Source organism: Perna viridis, chromosome 7, assembly GCF_037379345.1.
Source record: "Perna viridis isolate PV_CMFRI_1.1 ecotype Kerala chromosome 7, ASM3737934v1, whole genome shotgun sequence".
In the NCBI taxonomy this organism is placed as follows: domain Eukaryota; kingdom Metazoa; phylum Mollusca; class Bivalvia; order Mytilida; family Mytilidae; genus Perna; species Perna viridis.
The window spans coordinates 45290872-45312444 of NC_142451.1; the positions used below are offsets into that span (position 1 = coordinate 45290872).

The window sequence follows — 21573 nt, forward strand, 5'->3', positions numbered from 1 at the left end:
CGAAACATTTTGGAAGTATTGATTGCTCTTGTAGGTGTAAATATTCATGACGTCACAAGGACCGCCCCTTTTGGAGAGAACAATCTGGTGAAGAGAAGGCCAGTGGCCATGTGAGTGAATAATATTTTTTCAATTTAATATATTTTGAAAGAAATTTTATTTTTGCACTTCAGAATATGGCAGTTCTTCTTTTTGCTGTTCAATTTTTTTTCACAGCACTTTAAACAGTGGTGGGAGCTAGGGTTAAAATTTAATGTAGTCAACATACTAAAATATTAATACAATTATATATTACTAAAGATAAAGAAAATAACATATTCAAGGAAATAAAGCATCTGCAAAATGAACTCCTACAAGTAACATAATGTGATTCAGAAGGGTAAACATGTCCTGTGCCGCCAGCAACATGTATCACAAGTCAATTTCGGAAAGTCAAAATAACGTTTGTAAAGAGCTTTAAATTTCAAGTAATGTATCAGATGGTCTCGTGAGGGTCAAATGTTAGTAATCCATTTGGAGATCAAATATGTAAATAATCTTTAAAACAGAAAATGAAATCGAAGGAATGGGCAAGTAGTTTCTCTTTTTATAGGACCATAAAATAATAGTATGATGCTGTAATTGTCTGTATTCTCGAAGTTGTTGCCAGGCACTTGGTTTTCATATGAAAACTTTCATATAAGATTTACGAGGTTCCAAACCACAAAAAGGAAGCTAGGTATTAAATTTAGGGGTTGTTGCCCAAACCGTTATTGAATTGGGGAAAACGGGCCGATCCAGGATTTTAGATCAGGGGGGCACACAGTTAAAATTTTTGAAATATTCTTATAGAGTGGGTGCAATGTAGATATCTTTGTGGTAAAATTAGCGAGAAAATAAAGTTTCATCCTGAAACCATTTAATCCTACCCCTAACAATCCATGCTTTACATATTTGGGGGGGGGGGCACTCTACCGCCGGCCATGCCCCCGCCTGAATCCGCCCCTGGAAAAAAAGACAAGCATTTCATTGAATTCAATTGTCCCGACCCATGATGGCGTTTTTTTGTTTTTTTTTTGTTCGGAGAGAAAAAACATTTTGAATTGAGAGAAAAGCACTGAAGCGTGATGGTGTATGTCGCTGTTTCTTCATTTCCATGATCTAGTTAAAAGCATATGGATGTCTATAACGTTGTTCCACAATATTCAATACCAAAAAGGTCAGGTTGGGGAGAACACTTGAACCATAAGGAATAATGGACCAACATGAAGCTAGAAAAAAACATTTTCATGATGTCGTGACAATAAATGCTGTGACTTATTTTTGGGGTTTTTTACTTCACAATCCAAGGAGTTAAATATATGCTATAAATAAATCCTTGCTTAATCTGTTAGGGACCATGCAGATGATAACTTGGGTAAGGGGATGAATCTATGATATCGTACCACAAGGTGCCAGACCCCCTAAGAAAGGTTGAGATTGATTTGGGACGTGTATGGAACCATTCAGGAATCCGAGTGAAGAAGAGACCACTTTGTTCTGATCAATTGTAAATCCTGTGGTAAACGTTTTTCACAGTTAATATTCAAAAGCTGTGAATGGTGTATCCATCTTTGCCCCAACACTTCATTGTGTCACCTCTGCGGTCATATTAAGCTGCATCATGCGAAACATTTTGGAAGTATTGATTGCTCTTGTAGGTGTAAATATTCATGACGTCACAAGGACCGCCCCTTTTGGGGAGAACAATCTGGTCAAGAGAAGGCCAGTGGCCATGTGAGTGAATAATATTTTTTTCAATTTAATATATTTTGAAAGAAATTTTATTTTTGCACTTCAGAATATGGCAGTTCTTCTTTTTGCTGTTCAATTTTTTTTTCACAGCACTTTAAACAGTGGTGGGAGCTAGGGTTAAAATTTAGCACATTTTCAAATTGTATGGAAATGGCCAAACAATGCCACAGGACCCTATGTTTTGAAAGTTGCAAAAGATAACTTGGCTCATGAATCTTAAGGAGTGATACATAAAACTGCTTGATTTCTAAAGGTTTATTCACAAGGGACATCACTTAAAATATGGGTTTTCATTGGAAGCAGTGGGAGTTTTTTTACTGAATTTATTCCTGTAGAAACCTTTTTTCATACGGATATGGAAACTGCGTGGTCGACCAAGAGTGGAACACAATTTGTACCCACAGGTATTCCATTGGTCTGCTGTAACACTTAATTGTCCCGAGTCAAGTAAAACATTTCAACATCAGACTCCGAGTACTTGTTAGAATCGGTGTGTATTTTCTCGCAAAATAAGCATGTTCTTTACCTAATACTAGATAAGCATATCTTGTATAAATTGATTGTAGTATACAAGATATACAAAAATCAAGTTTGTAGGTAAGACTACTAGAAAAAATGACACTCCTGTAGGTCTTCTGAATTTTTGATGATCCATATTTGCACTTTCGTAAGTCAAACAGTATTAAGAAGTTTTGAAATAGTCTAGTTGTTCTCCTGGCATATCTAGCAATATACAAATGTACCTCTGTTTCTTAAAACATTTAAGAAGTTTTGGTATCCAATATAACGAATGTTTCTTATGGTATGTTGCACGAAAACAAAAATACGCTGGGGGTTCTCGAAGAGCCCGAATCGCTCATATACCTGGCAAACCAGTTCAGTGGTGGATGCAGGGGGTTGACACCCCCTTTTAATTGGAAAAATTGTCATTTCCATGAGTAAAATTGGCAATAAATGGCAAACAATGTCCTAAAAACCCCTTTTTCTGAGGAAACCCGGCTGGCACTCCTCTTTTTCAAAGTGTCTGTCTGGTTTGACAAAAAAAATTGCTGAAAAAAGCATAGTATAGAATGCTCTAAGTTCAACTTAGTAACTAAAGTTCTGTACAATGTTGGAAATTCCTTCAAAGTGTGCCCTGTTATTCCACCAGGTCGGAGGGGGCATTAGCCCAGTATACATTTGCTGAAAAAGAACATAAATAAGAATTTAACCATGGCATTACAACATTTTCATCATCACCATTCAACTCAGGAGACCATAATTACAATACAAACAAAATATCGTTGAAATCAAAGTATAAAAATAAGCGTGAAAATGGCCGTCCAGAACAAGCCTTCGTCATCACCATTCAATTTAGAACCCAATGTTTCCTATAGAAACCACAAATCATTGGAATCCGGGTAACTGGTGAAAATTGTCGCAAAATGGCCGCCTAAAAATAATTTCAATATTGCCAATCAACTCAGAATATCATGTTTATCTTCATGAGTAGCTTTCGTCTTCATTATTTTTCTATAGTTAGAGAAAAAAATAGCAAAAAAACATTCTAACCCTATGTTATATTTTTAGTAACAACCACCATGTTTTTTGACCGACGAAAATTTTTAAATGATCAGTTTGTGCAGGATACCATAAAAACAATTATGCCGACTTTCAATAAATTTTTTCGCATGGTTTGAGAGAACATTTTCAAAATTGAAAAATGACAATAGATCTGTTTTAGGGGCCACAACTCCTACATCCGGCGACGAATCATTTTGAAAATTTCGGCATAGCGCCGTCTTCTTCTGATGAATAATATTACCATAGATCAGAATTTTGCTAAATTCAACGTTTTTTTTAGTTATTTACAAAAAGCTGTATTTGACACCCTGTTTTATTTTTAGTAATAGCGGCCAAAATTTTTTCACAGATAAAAAATCCCAACGATCTTTCTGTGCAGAATACCCCAAGAAACAATCATACCAACTTTCATTGAATTCTGTACAGTAGTTTCAGTCAGAATTTGGTTAAACATGACGGTTTTGGAGATATATGTAAAAAAAACTGTTGTTTGACGCCTATGTTCTATTTTTAGTAAAACCGGCTATGTTTTTTTTCACGGATCAAAAATCAAAAGGGACATTTTGTACAGAATGCCCTAGGGAACAATCACACTATCTTTCATTGAATTCAGTAGAGTAGTATCTGAGGAGACGATTTTTGAAAGTAAAAACAGCAAAAACATGGCCAAAAAGGGCAATAACTCCAACATGGGTCAACAGATCTTCACCAAAAGTAGACCACAGATATCAAACATGCTAAACACTTTTACTTAAGTCAGAATTTGGTGAGATATATTTAAAAAAAACTTCTGTCTGACGCCTATGTTTTATTTTAGTAACAGCGGCCATGCTTTGTTTTCACGGATCAAAAATCAAAAGGATCATTTTGTGCAGGATATCCTAAGGAACAATCATGCCAAGTTTTATCCAAATTAATTCAGTAGTTTCAGAGAAGATATGTTCGAAAAATTATAAACGACGGCGACATACGATGTCGGACGCCCAACGAAGGCAAAAGCTTACATGGCCTACAGTGAGCTAAAGTGATTGTCCTTGAAGGCTTCGGTTTGAAAGCACGGAAGTCTCCATATTAGAGTCCTCGTCCTTGAAAGGCGAAAAATATGTCCGTTGACATTTTGGTGTCGGGACAATAACTTGATTACCGGTGTACAAATCTCTTTTATATCGCACCACAAGGTGCCATACCATAGGAAGGATGGGGTTCATTTAGGGGGTTGAGACTTGTACCATTTAGGAAACAGGAGCCAGAAACTAGCAAACGGATAATAACATGAACTTGACTTTAAGTGAATGGATCCTGTTAGAAGTAGAGGGTTGTGACTTTGCCCGTTTAAGAACAGTTTAGCTCTAGGTGGATCTCACAAGGTGTCATACAACCAACTGGCACTTATAAGCTAGGTTTGCTGTTTTGGGCTTTATATCTTATTGAGACGTTTGATCGATGTAACGAGTCATCAAAGGTAGACCATCATTGGTTCCGCTTTTGCCTCAATCTTGAATCATTAATCCATTGAGTTATCTAGATTTCATACGGTGTTGCAACTATGCTTGATTGATTAATTGTTGTTGCTAAACGCCCAAGCAGCACTATTTCGGCTATATCCGGGCGATGAACATGTGAAATGGATGATAAAATGAACTTGAAATGATGATGAAATGGGGCAGGACAAGGATAATAGGATCGACGAATTTCGATTGCCAGTGGAAACCGGGAGAGGATCGGCCAATTTTGCCTCTTGTGACTGAACGCAAAGGTTCCTACTCCTATTGAATACCACTGCAGGGTTCTTTAACGTGCGAGGAACGTGGCATCACTATGGTTTGGTCACAACTGTGAAAGCTAGAATTGAACTTGACACAGGTTTCAACTGCCCAGGGCCATGTTATCGGTCTCGGTATCGTATTAATTTTCCCATAGACTTCTACAGTGAAGTGCATATTTTTAGGATTTAAAAAAAAATATGTAAATTGATTTAATAAAACTTTCACTTATGTAGCATTTGAAACATGTGAAAAATAATTTCCTGCAAAGAAAATAGGGTGAGTCCACGAAGATCGGACAGAAAAGTAGTCTTGAACTATAAATAGCCATTTCCCTACTTTCACTTTCGTTTTGCGCTCATCAAACCAACCTTTTCAGTGGAACATTTTTATGTTATGATGTTAGATTTTCCTTTAAAAAAAGTTCTTCATCTTACAGTGTGATGTTTGCTCTATTTAATAAGTCATTGTTCATATCTTTTGACAAAACATTAGTTTGTAGAGAGACAAAAAGAAAATGCACTATAATTTTAATAGCATCCATATTTTGACCCACTCAGGGATATGCAATACGATACTGGTACCTATCAGGTTAAGTGGGTGTGATGGTCAGTCACGTGACAAATTTTCTGTCACGTGTTTTTTGTTTACAAACACGATCGCATGGCGTTGTTTTGGTAGCCAAAAAATTGATTGAAATGTCAGATTCACCACAGGTATGTTTTACGATTTTGATTTTATAAATTGTTATACAAAAGTACACAGTTAACTAAAATAATATACTGCTTAAATTATACTTTGATTGTACTATTTATAAATCCTTGTGTAAATATACATGTATATAGTCACTTACTGATACACACAAGCGTATGTCTAAAAGATGTCGGAATATTTGTATTACCGTGGATTATCCGTGACCTAAGTTCTTCTTTTCTATGTATATATTATCATAGACCTGTAATTATAAGTCTCTGGTATCATGTGTATACAATGTTTCATATCTTTAAAAAACATAATCGTTGATATGTACATGCACTCGTATACTTGTAACTTACTACGTATATACGAAATCGAGGAATTTTTATAGTAGACTACAAAAATCCCTGACGATATACACATTGTAATAAATTTATTATTTTAGGGTAAATAAATCATGTGAATGGGTTTAATATTTCAATCGACATGAAACTATATACATGTGTATCTCACACTTTTATACAACGCAAAGAGCAGGAACATATTAATGTATACATGTAATGGAATGTTGCCAAGGGCAATTTATCACTTAAGATTATGTTGGACACGAAAGAAATCGTTGATTATATTGTTCATTGGTGTAATAAATACACTGTCCAGAGTTTAATCTAATTGTATCACATTTTTATTTACAATGGTCAGTTTAAGTTGTTAATCTCCTTGTAAACATATCTTTAATGTACAATCTAAATCAATCGTGAATTGATGTGAAGAGGTATTTTATAGAGTCATGCTGAAAATTGCCTAAATGTATTTTTTGTTTAAGTCTACAAATTTAATTACTGTAAAAACAGTTCATGTGTTATATTGACCGACAAGTCGTATGTTAAAAGGCATCATCAAAACTAAATGATTACAGCATACGGAAGAAAAAACACGTGGATACAGGTTATTACGAGCGGATTCGGGATTTCAGATTAAGTATCGTCAATTGAATTAAAAACCGAGCGAAGCGATCGGTTAAAAAAGTTTTTTTTTTTTTTTTTTTTTTTTTTTGGGGGGGGGGGGTGGTGAAAAATTAAGATTCCATTAAAAAAAACATTTTGGAGAGCGTAGCCCGTTTCACTTCTTGATGAAATCAAATTAAGGAAGCCGTATTTGATATAAAAATAAAATGAATGAAAATGAATAAAGGAGCATATATGTGATACACGAAAGACGGTTATCTCTATACGCATATCCGCAACTGCATCCGAGTCCGAAATAGTAAATAAATGAAAAACTGCATTACTTGTTTTCATCAAATGCTAACTTCAGAACACCAAGTACAAAAGAACTTTCTCAAAGCGTGCATGACGTACAATATAGTCACACATATTCTATATAAATATGCAAGTGTACAATGAGGCGGAATATCGTTACTTTTCTTACACGAACCTTTCTCTTCTTTTCAGTTTCCAGGTGTGATAGAACTAAATGTAGGCGGACGGCATTTCACTACAAGTCTCCTTACTCTCACAAAAAATAAGGAGACAATGTTAGCAGCCATGTTCAGTGGAAATTACCAAGCCCTCCAGGACAAAGACGGACGGTACTTCATTGATGCTGACGGCGAAAACTTTGTTCATGTCCTAAATTACCTACGATATGGCCAAATACCACCACCTGAGGTAGCTAATACGGTGTATCGTGAAGCCGTGTACTTTGGACTTCACGGTATGGTGGAGCAACTCGAAAGAAGCCCTGCTCTCCTAGCACAAATTCATAGAGATGCTTATCGAGCACAATTTACTGGTTATCAGAAACTGATATCGTCAGTCATGGACAAGATATCAGAATGCAGCACGAAAAACACCGAGACAACTACCTCACTTCTCCTTGTGCTTCACTCAAAGGACAAAAAGACGCGTTTAGAGAACTTCGACAAGAACCACGTGTGTTTTTTCAAACCTAAAAATAGATCCAAGAAAGTATGTGATGTTGCCTTCGGTCCATGGAGGAATAAACACACCACGGAAAAAGATGTTGTGAATTGCATAACTTTTGACCTACAGGAAAAAGGTTTTAACATTACTATGGAAACCAATGGTCAGTGTAGCTATAAGTGTGAAACTCCACCAGAAACAGGGGATGTCCGTGTAGAAAACTGTACACGAATGTGCTACACTGTCACATTTCATTGGTGGAAAATGTAAGATTCGAGTGGTGGTTTATAGACAAGTCGAAGGTTTTGAGAAACAACAGTGAATTTGATACGAATGGCATAAATGAGCGTTTGTTGTATTGAGACTATACACTTCTTATTCAGCAATGTACTTTGTTGGTTTGCTGAATAATGTAGTGACCTAAGTCACCTTTGTGAATTGTAAATGTCTACAGTCTGACATCACATCATTGCACCTTTCACAAACCGTTTATCGTTATACTGTTTTACAGCACCATATCTTCCCGGTCCATATTATAGTGCTTTATTAAATACGACTTCGTTATGATTTGTTTTATTAGCTGCGTTGTTATTTTATTTAGCAGATCCTACATGAGATAAAAGAAAAATCATAAAGATGAGTTACATGTAAGAGTGTCATAGTTATTCGTTCCTCTTGTTAAGATTTTAGAATTTTTATTTACTCGTAAGTTTCACAAATATACAATGTATATTCGTGTCACAGAATTTATTTTTGTTGATACCTTATCATGTATTAAAGTTTATTTGCCTTGTGTGTGTTAGATTTCGTTCAAATGCCTTTAAATTGCTAACAACTTGTGGTAGATTGAGGAATTGTTTCCAAAATATAACACTGGACATGAAACCGAGGATCGATATGTAAGTGCACCAATAACTGGTTAGAGTTATCTTTCTTTTACTTTTTGTCAGTCACAAAAGAAAACTGTGATATATTATAAAAGTTCCGAGACTCGTACAGCACTGTATCGATCTCAGTGAGGCTTGCATAACCATGGAAGCCTAACTGTGCTTGGCTGATCAGAATTTCATCTGAACAACAAGTAGAATGGGTTGTTGTTATGTCCAAGATGCAGTGACTGCATGGGAATAATAGTGCATGCATGTTGATCTAATAGTAAGTGTTGGGATATCGCATCTTTTCTTCAACCTATTATTAATGCGATACGTAAGCAAAAATAAGTTATAAATTAATAAACATTGTTAAAATCAATGGTTTCAACACCCGATATTGCAAATACAATTACTGTTCCACACGGTGCAGCTTTATGCGACCGCTTACCCCAGATGTCGAACCCTGAAATAATGGACGCTACTTGTATATAAAAGCACCACTCACTTCAAATTCAGATTGAGATTTAAACATTATTTTGTTACAAGCAGCAAAACTTTCTCGTACGGAGTTAATATGATCATAGAACTTATAGTTTATAGTCCATAGCACTCTTAACCATAAATCAGGCAGGAGGTGATGGATGCATGTCAAAAACACTAAAATCACATGAATTTCATACTCAGAGTAACGGACCACGCAACCAGTTTGAACTAGTTATTCGATTGTACTTGTGAGATATAAATTATATAGATTGTGTTTGAACTTGGCTTGCAGAGTTATCATTCTTGATATGAACAATCCTACTGATACCGTCGCGTTAGACTAAATAAAATGACAATGAATGATGCTTATTCCGTTCTTTGTGGAATGTTTATTACATTATTGAAAATAATGCAGAAAACCCTGCATTTATATATATATATATGTACAGACCAGACCTGTATTTAAGACATGAAAAGGAACACTATATCAACTTGGCCGATATACAAAACAAGATTTGTAGAAATGCTCTTATTTAACCCCTAATTCCTTTATAGTTGCGAGCGACACTTGACTCGAAACCAAAGATCCAAGAGAAAGAGCCGAGCTACTTACCATGGCGAGAGGTGAAAAAATACATATCTTCTAGTTCAACCACAATTAAGGACTTGCTGTACATATTTGTATATTCGTGTTTATGTACTAGTCGGGCTTTATTTGGTAATAGGAGCACGTCCCTTATGCATAATCGATAATCACGGCTCGGAAAATATATATATATAAATGGTCTCAGCCTTATTTTTTCCCCTTTTGTATCTATCTTTATATTTCCGCACTCCGTCATTATGCTGACTACCAGGTGCCGTTTGTATGCACATCAGTGGCTACCGCATAAATTTAAAAGAACTTCTATCATAAGTGATGGAAAATATTATATAAAGTGAAAATATATATTTTTCATTTTCAAACAAAACTGATTTTGTTTTTTTTATAATTACGTACATGTCTCGCTGTTTTGAAAATTTGTGAAAGAGCAGATGTAGTAATCTGTTCTTTAAAACTGTCTACTGTAGTACAGAAAACTGCAGATATTGGTAGCATATTCCACTGTATGATGGTATATGAATAATATGAAAACTTATAAGTATCTTTATTTGCCTGAATTTGTTTATAATGGTAAGGATGTTTATTTTTGGTTCTATTGCCAGATGGTACAAGTAGATTTATTGGGTATATTGCCAGCTGATAGTGAATGATGTTATAAAATACTGCTAGTCTTGTCTGAACACTCCTAAGCTGTAACGTTGGCCATTGTAGATGTTCTAACATGTCTGAGACAGAACTGATGTTATGATATCTGTTACAAGTGAAATGAGCTGTTCTGCGTTGGACTATCTCGAATTAGTTGCTTTGTTTTTTGTTATGTGGGCCCCAAACGCCGGCGCTGCATTCAAGCTTGGGTCGTACTAATGACACGTGTGCTCTTTCTTTTACTACTTTCGGTGGTTCTTTGATGTTGCGTCTTAAAAAGTACAGTGAAAGTTTTACAGTATGAATGCCCTGTATCAAACTATGTGTAACAATTATTTCAGATTGAAACTTAAAGATCAATATATTTTTCGCAATTTTAAAGCAAATATACGTAATTTTCATTTAAGTTTAACAGCCTCAGCATAAAACTGTCCTTAATTCCACTCCGAATTGTTTTATTTTTTCAAGGAGTTAAATTTATATATAAATCCTTGTTTTTTTTTGTTTTTATAGATTCGATCATTCGTATGGTGCTAACCAGAGACAGGTCTATATGTTAAGTATGCAAAATTTAACAAAATTACTGAGATACATGTAATCATAATCAAGTCTAGTCTCGGACTCCTTTAGTTACATAACGTAACCCCTCATCCACATACGTTTTCGTGAGGGTAACCCTCATGGGGACGTACATGTATGTGGATGGAGGGTTACTCCAGCAGTGCTAGAGGTTGTCTGGCAAGCTATTTTCTGATTTGGTGCCATCCTAACCTCTAACATCTGACATGTTGAAAGCCACCGCAAATGTGAATTAGCTAAACATGCGTTTTGAAATATTTCAATCTTTTATTTAAATAAAAAAGTTTAACCTGCAGGAAATCGAGCGAAATTCCTGAAAATTCTGTTGGGGTATGGAGGAACGAAATTCCAACCTCTTACCTTATAGGAGTAGATAAAGGGTTACATTATCATTTATATTCTAAAAAGACTACATGAAGAGTTTATTTGTAATTTATCTTGAGCTATCTGCTTACAATCTAAATATTTCATGCCATACTCCGGGTCTAACACACTATTGTTTTTCTCAGAAAAGTGTCGGTTTATATAAAAAATTGTTTGAAGTATATACTAACATCTTTTAATTTCGTACCGTTTTCATTCCGAAATTTGGACTTACCCATTTCAACCGGAAACTAGAAGTGAAAAAAATGTGTACTGTTTACAAGTGGATATTTTTCGATGGGTCGTGTCTTTTGATTTGTTAAATTGCAGCTTTAAAGGTAAGAAAATATAGTTAGCAATTAAAAAACGCCTCTTAAGTCTGATTTTAAAGGAAAGCGTGCAGTGTTAAAGTTTGATGGACAGATGAAACACGCACCTGTCGACATGATTTATTGTTACCAGGTAAACGACGCCGTTTCCTTGGTTATTTGATAAAAGTTTTGAAAAATTAATCATCGTTCTGTCCTGCTTGCAATGAGTCGTCTGGTTATGTAAAAAAAATATGAAAATTTATACTCTGTCTGTTGAGTGTATCCCAACATGTTTGTAAAGCTTATAAATTCAGAATACCGTTTTTTCTTTGTGATCATGAATGAGTTAAAAGTTGGAATCTTATAAATGATTTAAAATTAAGTTCTTTTCATCACTGAAATAAATTGGAAAAGTAGCATTTCTTGTAGCTCTAGGAATGTGTACAGCCAAGGTATAAATGTAAAAGGTGTTTAAACCTCCATTGATTTTCTTGGTACAGGCCTAATCTTGCATATTCATTGTATATATACTGAACGAAACTAAACTAAAACTATTACTTTAAAGATTAAAACTAATCATAAATACTGTTTATACTTTTATTTTGGAGCAGTATGTTTAAAACAAGATTACCAAATGTTGATTGTTACCATTTTTTTTCTGCCTCAATTCACAAATAGACAGTATACATGTACATAAAAAAATTAAATATGTGGCTTTTGAAAGTAGCCAAGCATCAGGTCATTAAAGGAAGGGGGAATGTACTATTAATAAAAGAGCTATAGACTTTAATGGCATGGCAAGAGCAAATTTCTTTTGTTTAAGTCATACATGTAATTATTAAATGTAAGCCAAAATTTTAAACCTATTATTTTTGAGTTAGTTGGCACCGAATGTATACCACTTGTAATAAGATTATAATTCAAATGTGTAGAAATGAATAACTAAATGAAGCTTGTGATTAAATGTGTATATATAGTACTTTTAGAAAGGGATCAATAAGAAGTTATGTTCTTTTCACTTCACAAATTAAATTTGAAACTGCTACAGTTTTGTATGTAGTTAGCATTTTAAATAATTAATGTGGAATAATTTACTATCCTTTTGTTGAAGGAAATCAATAATGGATTTTATCTTTAACTAATTAGGTAAGATTTGCCTTCCAGTACTTAATCTAGAAATTATCTAATTAATAATCAAATTTTAAGTTTAATTTAGTTTAATCAATTTGTTCAAACAAGTCCCTATATCACTATATTCCTATGAACAATACTGTACATGTATATTGTAGATGTTACAAATTGTAGTTGTAACTTATCTTTTTCAAATGTTGATTGTTATTCATTTTGTGGAAGAAAAGGATAATACTTGACATGTTTTAGCATTGGTAGGGTAAATTCTTTTATTTTTTAATCATGTGTTTGTAGAAAGTTGTTGATAGAGTTTAATTCAAAAACTGAAATTGTACAAAAGAACAATTAAGCTTAAAAAAAATATAATGAGTATGTGTATTTCTCTGTATGATTTTGATTCCTCATGCTTTAAATTGGTTTTGATAGCTTTGTGTTTCTACAGAGTGTCTTACATAGTGTTCTCCCACAGCACAGCTCTTGTGGCTTACCTCAAAAATTTTAGCACATTGTCCATAGTGCATTTTAACTAAAATTAATTACTGATAGCACAGTGTAAAGTACAGCACTATAATGGCCTGGGGAGAACACTGTTACATGATAAAAAAATACTTAGATTTCCACCACTAAGGGATAAATCGTTTATCCAACCCTACCAGTCCTGGCTTTGGGTAGGTATGACACAAAGTTATTTCCCAAAGCTTGTCTGATCCTTTAAAAAGTGAAAATTGTTTTGTAAATAAAAAAAAATCTTGTCTGAAAATGGCAATAAAATTATTTGGAATGGTAGGGTAAGGGGAAACATTTTTAATTTTGGCTTAATCAAACTCAATACTTAAATTGATATACAGCATGCTGCTTGTTAATTCTAAATTGCCTTTATCCATGGACCTTTTAGTTTTTATAGAACTCTTTGTACACTTCCCCCCTGTCATTTTCTGTGTTTCTTTTCATGCCAAATAAATATGAACAATACTTATGAGTTTATCAACTCCATTCTTTATTGCAAATCAAACAATTTCCATTATCAAAACCATACATGAAACTAAAAATTTAGCTTTGTCTTCCCTACAAATCAATGTAACACAAAAAGATCATACAATCTGGCATTTAATAAAATTCTGCATGGGACAAAGTATGAATATAAGGGATAGCATTGAATGTCGTCATATCTTCACCAAACTTAAATGGTCTCCTTTGTAGTGGGATAAATACCTAAACACACGACTATTGATGAAATATCTACATTATGACTTTTAAAGGATATTGTCATCATGCCAACTTGCTTACCAGAGTGGTTTGTCTTACAGTTTAACATAGGATGGGTGTGGGATGGACAAATATAATAGATCAAGTAAAAAATCAATGTTTCAATTAATAATTTGCTACTTTAAAACTTGGTAAGATTGGTTACTTTTTTATTTACCTCTAATTGCAGCAAGGGAATATTTTCAAGAAGAATATGTATTGAATCTTTGGCGAAGTGAAAACTTCTATTAGGTGGTATTCTGGATTGAAAAAGTTTGTTTTACAAAGTAAATTGTTCTTGCTACTGTTACAGTACATGAAGTAGTATGAGAATCCAACATCTTTTAGTCAAGATGTCTTATGTAGTTAGTATATATTGTTGACGTTTCTGTCTTATCTCAAATTCATACTTTGAATACTTTAATCCTGCTGCATTTTTGTGCCTGTCCCAAGTCAGGAATTTCTGCCCTCTGTATGTCTGGTTTCTTTTTCACCTTTAGTTTATTTTTATGTTACTTGAGTATATAGGGGCAACTCTTTCACTGTACCTGTGTATAATGGCGTCAGCTGCAGCCTGCTCTGTGGTGTGTGGATTTCTTTGTCATTCATTGAAGACCAGTGGGTGGGCTTGGGCTGACATTTTCATCCCGGTGTGGTTATTGTCTCTGACATATTCATCATACCTACATGTATTCTCACTTTATCACAGTAGAAATAGTAGTAGATATCACCAAAAATATCATTTGACTTATGGTATTTAACCTGAAAGACAATTCAGAAACACCAGAATCCAAAGTCATATCCAAAACATGAAAACAGGAGACAATCTATGTGTACAACTTAGACAACAGAATAAAATATAATTGCATACAAATGTATAAATTATATGTATATATTGAAAATTATAATACATTTCTCCAATCCCTTTGTTTATTTAATTAAATATTTAAAATAATACAATGCTATCAAAAAGAACCTTGAAAAATCAATATTTCAATGCATACACATATGTATTTTACTAAAAGATAAAAGGAAAAAACATGTAGATTTTAGAAATACATCTACACTGTTTGAACTTTGTCACTAATGCAACCTGAAAACTTGTTTTTGTTCACAATTTTAAATCCAGGATTTAAACTTTGTTCATAATAGTCATTAGAGATGATACTCATGGTATATGTAACATTATGAATTCTAAATAGAAAAGTATACAGTTATGTCAAGAAAACCTTTGATTAAAGATAATATTTATGTAAGTCAACAGTATTGGTCATTTGGTGGCTAGTTAAATAGGGTGACAATGACCAATCGAACATGTTGACTCTTATGTTAAATTAATCATGACAGTAAAGATCAAAGACCAGGGTAAACATTTGTATAATATTAAAATTTTACATAGAAGGGTTGGTTCTATAGGTTGGGAATGGAGTAATTGATAGAATTTTGAATATCGTTGTGCTATGGTAAAGATTTGTATTAGTTGGAAACATTTGTTGAAATTGAGTGAGTGGAATTTACCAGATGAAGTTCAGAAATGTTTATTTTGTTAAATGAACGTGCGTGGCTTCTTGCTTGTATTGTAAGTGTTATTGTATTGAAAAAAAATGTTGAATTTTAAGTATATAGAATATGCCAGATGGAGTTCAGAATTGCATTTTTTGTTAACTGAACTTGTGTGACTATAATATACATTCTCTTCTTATGAGTGTAGGGTAAAAAGGCTGTACATTTACTTGTATCTATGCATTTCAAAAGTTGTCTAGGTAATAATTTACATTTTATTAATTAATGATAAAAAATTGGAAACGATGACCTTGGAGATATTCTGTTAGAAGTGATCAGGGGAGTTGTTAACTTACAGCATTTTAGTATATTAGTATAAGATGAATATATTTGTGTAAGAGGTAAAAATGATTGGAGGTGGGCTTCTGGATTCGTGCTCAGTTTTGGTAAAACAGTAACAGCACTACACTTTTGAGGTTTAAAACATCCATAGCTTGTGATATTGAAAACTCGCTCGCTCTTGTAAGATCTTTAAATTTTATAACTTGAAGATAGACACAAAAAATAGTCTTGTCTCCTGCTACCACCCAGAAAAAAATAAGGTAGGTACATTTTGTGGGTAGGAAAATTGTTTTATTTAAAAAAAAAAAAAAACATTTGACATTGAGTTAATAGGGAAACAATCATGACTAGAATGTTGCTTTAGCCAAAATCACTATAAAATGTTTAGGGTAGGCACAAAAAACTATCATACATGTAGGTAAGTTAGTAGGAAACAGACATATTTTTTTAGCCTTATATTTATAGTACATTGTACAAATGTATTACAAGCATGTACTTTTAGGGCCTTGTAACATTTCTTACCCATTGAAGCATTCTAGAATGAATATCTCTCTGTTTTAGGGATTGCAGAACTAGATGATGACAACACAGTATACATGACACTTTGATATGGCATTGTTGGAATACAGTGAAGATTTCGAGTTGGATGATGATGGTATTCTTCGTGATTCTACTTCTCGTAAGTATAGTAACAGTTTTCTATTGTTATGGCCAGCATTTATAGATAATGTCTCTATGTATTAAGGTTATACTGTGAATTAAGAACTAATGGATATTTGGGTGTTTCTATAAACAGCAATTTTTTTTATTTTTCCATTAAACATATTTTCAAATTAACCTTAGCTATTTTATTCTCAAATGGTGAAAATCTCAGGAGCATATTTTGATTATGGCAAAACATTACCTTCTGCATAATTGGTGATTTTAAAGCTCTGATTTCTGAAGGGACAGTTGTTGATTGTTATTTATGCCTGAAGCTTAAATAAATCGTGAATGGACTTTAGAAGGATATTTTAATTGAAGTTTTCATTAGGCATGGATGCTTTCCAAAAAATAACATAGCATGTCAGTACACAGGCAGATTTATCAAAAATGCATAAAGTTTTATGCATCAAGGTGTAATTTATGTATATATTTAATTGATTTATTGACCACTTTGAACTAATAACATTTCTTTTAAGTTATTTACACTTTATATTGTATATTAATCTTTGTTGTTTTCCTGCAAGGTGTAATGTCAGAAACAAATCACCACATTTAATTGCTTCTAAAATGCAAGGGTATGGTGTTAAAATTCATCCAAAATAAATTATGTACAAGATGAAAGTACCACAACATGAAAATAAAGGATTTGTGAAGTATTGGTTAACATATTGATGTTTTCCAAATTTCTGTAACCCTTTAGATTTATGCAAATGATGCAGAGGCCCTTATTGACTTACTTCCAAGTTTTGAAAGATACATTAACACAGCATTACAAAAACACTAAGCATTGGTTCTTGATGGTTTAATTTTAAAATGTGATCAAGATTTATCTCCCTTTATATAAATAAGATTTACTTTAAAAGCCTTTTTAAAGATAATGATAAAGCTATATAACTTAAAGTAAATACAAGAGAGATTGAATTACGTAAATGTGTTATTATGTAAATATTTAAATTAGACTTTTAATTGTCAAAATGCCATTCCACTGGTGCATTAGGGGAAGTGCATTTTTCCACCTTAATACATTATGTACTATACATACATAAAGAAAAACAGGATATTTTCAGGACTTTGTAAATCTGTGCATTGTATAACAAGGCCATAGATCTCTTAATGGAGATTTAATTTATGCTTTTTGTGTAATGTTTATCTTTGAAATAATTTTTACTTGTGTTACATGTACAGAATGCATTTCCAGTAATTATCAGCACTTATTGGTAGTTAATTGATTTCTGTATAAGAACTGTACCAAAAAATGAAAAAAGCAATGGGAATACTAATTTTTAATTTGATTGCATAACTTTGATTTGTATTAAAATTACATGTACAAATGTATTACTAGGGCATTTTATAGTACAATGTATTTGAATTCTCATTTTCAACAAGGCCATTTTTAATTTAAATTCATCTTCAAAGTTGTTGGTTTTTAATTCCCTTTCACATGTACATGTCCTTGTACATGTATAAATATCTAATGTAAAACAAATACATGTATAAATCAAATGTAAATTCAAACTTAAGCTAATTCATTTGTAATGAAGGTTCTAAATGGTATTCAATAAGATAAATACTGTTGTGTATTATATAATTTGCATTGATGATATGCTTTCAATGTTTGTATATGAATTTACATTCCACTGATATTTTACAAATCAAAGACATATTTCTTGACACTTGTACAAACACTTTTTACCTGTCTTTCCTACAAAATCTAAATAATTTTCTTTGAATTTTGTTTTTTAATGTGAAAAAATCTCATTGGATCAACAAAATACTTCAGCTTACTACTGTCAGATTTATGTCTTTTTTTCTGCATCTCCAGTAGTGCACTGTCAGAGCAATAGTATGCACTGAACTGTCTGAAATGTGCATCTTGATCTGTCTGTAATAGTAATTGGGTTTTAAAGTAATCTTCAGAATGAAACCCTATATAAGTACCAGCAATCCTTTTCACCAAAAATCTTAAGTGTAAAATTTAGTCGTAAGTTATGACATTATAAAACACCAATATACATGTATTGTGATGTCATAACATACGACTGATTTTACACTTACGTTTTTTTTTTTTGTGAAAGGATTGCTAGTTCTTATCTTCTTCATTTCCTTTGCTCTGACCCTCAGTGAAAAGAAGTACACAGCTTCATACACTTTAACAATATTGTCAAATTGTCAATTTTGTAACAAAATAGACCATATACACTATTTTTCAATTAGTGTTATACAAGTATGTTAAATCTGAGCATTTAAATACAGATTACAGTTTTGATTTAGATAAAATAACCTCAAATTCTTATTTGATAAAATAACAGATCTGATTTCTATAATTTCAAATTAAGCTATGTAATCATACTCCTTTAAATTTTAGTGTTTGACTGCTGCAAAGTTATTGAATTTTTTGTCAGGAATCAGCACAAATTATTTCTTCCTTTAGGTAGCATAAGATCGAACCTCCAAAATTTTGATAAGAGATTTCCCGTCTAAGAACTGATCTTGAAACTCCTTCACAATTCCCAATGTAAGCAATTTATGTGTTTGAAAATGGTAAAGCTCTGCTGAGGATTTAAATATTTTCTTTACACACCTTTTAAGAGTAAAGTGACAAATAAAAAATCCAAATATTTGAATACTTGGACAGGTTCTTTTTATGCCTATTCACTTACATATACAGGTATTGGTTTAAGGTAAGGTAATACTTAATATTCTTTATGATATCTTGAATTTTTTTTTATTGAAAAGTACATTTTTTAATGAGTTGATATCTTCTAAAAGACTAAAGGGCATTGATGTCAGAACACACACTAGGAATATTATCTTATTCTAAATACAGGATTACATAAGACGTGGAAACTTGTGTGGAATGATACTTTTTTTTTGGATCCGGTACAACGCATGTTTTTGGTTGGTTGCTTACAATGGCAAGTGGCTTTAGATAAATTTCTGACTTTAATTCTTCATCACCCATTAATCTGTACGGCCTGGATACATCTTCACATTTTATATAAATGTTGGTAGATTTAAGATAGAGACTTGACACCATTTTAGAAGGAAGTCTTTATTGAAGTTTAAGGCAGAATAGATTAATTTTGTAACAGTTTTCTCTCCAGATCCTAGTTGTGGACAGACTGATTTGCTTTTAATTGCTCCACGAACATTTTTAAATGTGTTTGGTTATGCAACAGAACATGTATATTTTAAGTTTTATGTGTGTTTTTTTTTCCATTGCAAATCTTGAAATTGTTAGTGCAAAGAAGTGCTTTTACTGTTTTTCAAAACAGCATATTCCTGGAACCAGTCTAATATGACATAGTTCTCTGGTCGGTAGATAGGTGTTTATGCACTTTAAGTAGCATATCCAGAGCATATTTGATAATATAAATTGGAGTCATTTTCCAATTTTGAATAAAGACATTTCTGTAAACAATTTACATCAAGGTCTTTCTCATTGAAAATTCAGATTGACCAAGTTAAAGTTATCTCCTTCTTAAGGTTAAATGACTCTAACATGACGACTATCTTTAAGTGTTGTGTTAATGATACCCCCAAACATTTAAAGATAACTTCAAAAATAGTTAGGTATAATTATTATACATATCGTATATATAATATTCTTAGTTGTGTATTGGGTAGCAGGATCGGGTATATGTGTATTGGGTTGTAGGATCGTGTGTGGACAAGCATCTGTGTTCAGGATTTTAATCTTATTTGGAAATTATAATCATTAGATTTGAAGTTACTTGGTGAGTTAGACTGGTACAGGGTAGATGTATTAATGTTAAATGTTGAATATTGAAAAACGTATCATTTGTAAATACTTTCAATGTTTCTGAATCAAGCCAGGTTAAAATACAAAAGCAGTTGTTTGAGAATTTACATTCGATTATTGGTTATTGCATTTGTTACACCTTTTACTCAGTGGCAAGTTCAGGAAATTACATGGTATGTTGTCAAAGACATTTGTTTAGAATAACACAGACTTAAAAATAATTGCAGTATAAATTATAAGTCAATTTTGAAAGTGTTCTGCGGCATCACAGTAGTAGTTCAGATATTGGACTTGTGAAGATCAATTGTATAATTTTGCTCAGTTCTAAATTCGTCTTCAGTACTCTACTCCAAGTACTGTAATATGCCAACCTTAAAATACTCCAAACCTTCAAAAACATTTCAAAATACCCTTCATATATTGATTGATAATACAATGGATCACAATCCATGTACTGTGGAAGTACTAAAATTCATGGATAGCAATTTTTGTGGATTAAGGAAGAAACCGAAGTTTGTGGATTCTTCAGGGATGATTCTTTTTCTGCTTTTAGCGTAATTCCGCTAATTGAAAATTTGGATCTTACTGTTACAATCCTTTTTTTCATTACTCTTTATTTATTTCCGATTTTACCAATTTCCGCTTTGTTTGATGATATTGTAAAATCATCCCTGATTCTTCAATTTGTGGTTTTGAGGTTTTCAGTATACACATCAGTGGAAATCTCCTTTTCATTAGGATCCAAATTTGGTGGTTTGGCCTACCCACGAAAACCATGAAAATTGGTACTCCGCAATTGTACTTTCACAGTATTAAAAGAACGGAAACATTGCCATTCAGTACTTTCATGCAAAAATGCCTATTCTTCCAATCCCATGTTAAAATAATGATAAAATGAAAGATTGTTTTCACCTTGAAATAGATAAGAAAGTCTACTGAAAGGGTTGCTTGATATGCTAATTTATCTCACTCTAAATTTACTAGGAAACGGCCTTACTCAGTGTTAAAAATCTGTTGACTTTTTCTCCTTTCTATTGTGTATACCTATTTAGCCAAGTATGACAAGAAACTTTCAATCTATATGCATACTTGGAATGATAAAAAGGTTTTATATGGTACAAAAATTGGTCATTGAGTATACTGGGTCTAGTTTAAATATCTGTAGACTTAGGGGAAGTTGTTATATGTGTGACAGTACAAAAATCTATTACAAATTTTTCTGAAATGGGGATATTAAGACCAATCTTTTATCCAAGGATTTAGTTTGTGGACCTAGTTTGTGGAAAATAGGTAGGAATGTAATTTTA

General features: G+C 32.8%; 2 protein-coding genes across 10 annotated transcripts in view; both read left to right on the forward strand.

Moving 5' to 3' along the window:
* Window positions 1-5665: 5665 nt before the first annotated feature.
* LOC148612912 (BTB/POZ domain-containing protein KCTD7-like) lies at window positions 5666-8513 on the forward strand. The gene is made up of 2 exons (XM_088594789.1): window positions 5666-5815; window positions 7250-8513. The coding sequence occupies exons 1-2, from the start codon at window positions 5705-5707 to the stop codon at window positions 7988-7990; spliced, it is 852 nt and encodes a 283-aa protein (XP_088450915.1). The 5' UTR covers window positions 5666-5704; the 3' UTR covers window positions 7991-8513.
* A 2989-nt stretch (window positions 8514-11502) lies between these two features.
* Window positions 11503-21573, forward strand: part of LOC148612913 (uncharacterized) — a 40907-nt gene continuing 30836 nt past the window's right edge. For 8 of the 9 annotated variants that reach the window (XM_088594790.1, XM_088594794.1, XM_088594796.1 and 5 more), the window contains exons 1-2: window positions 11503-11604; window positions 16360-16477. In XM_088594790.1, coding sequence (XP_088450916.1) covers window positions 16408-16477 — 70 coding nt within the window. In that variant the 5' untranslated portion in view covers window positions 11503-11604; window positions 16360-16407. Of the gene's footprint in view, window positions 11605-12703; window positions 12724-16359; window positions 16478-21573 lie in introns of those variants that run through there. The other variant, XM_088594791.1, reaches the window with a different exon arrangement.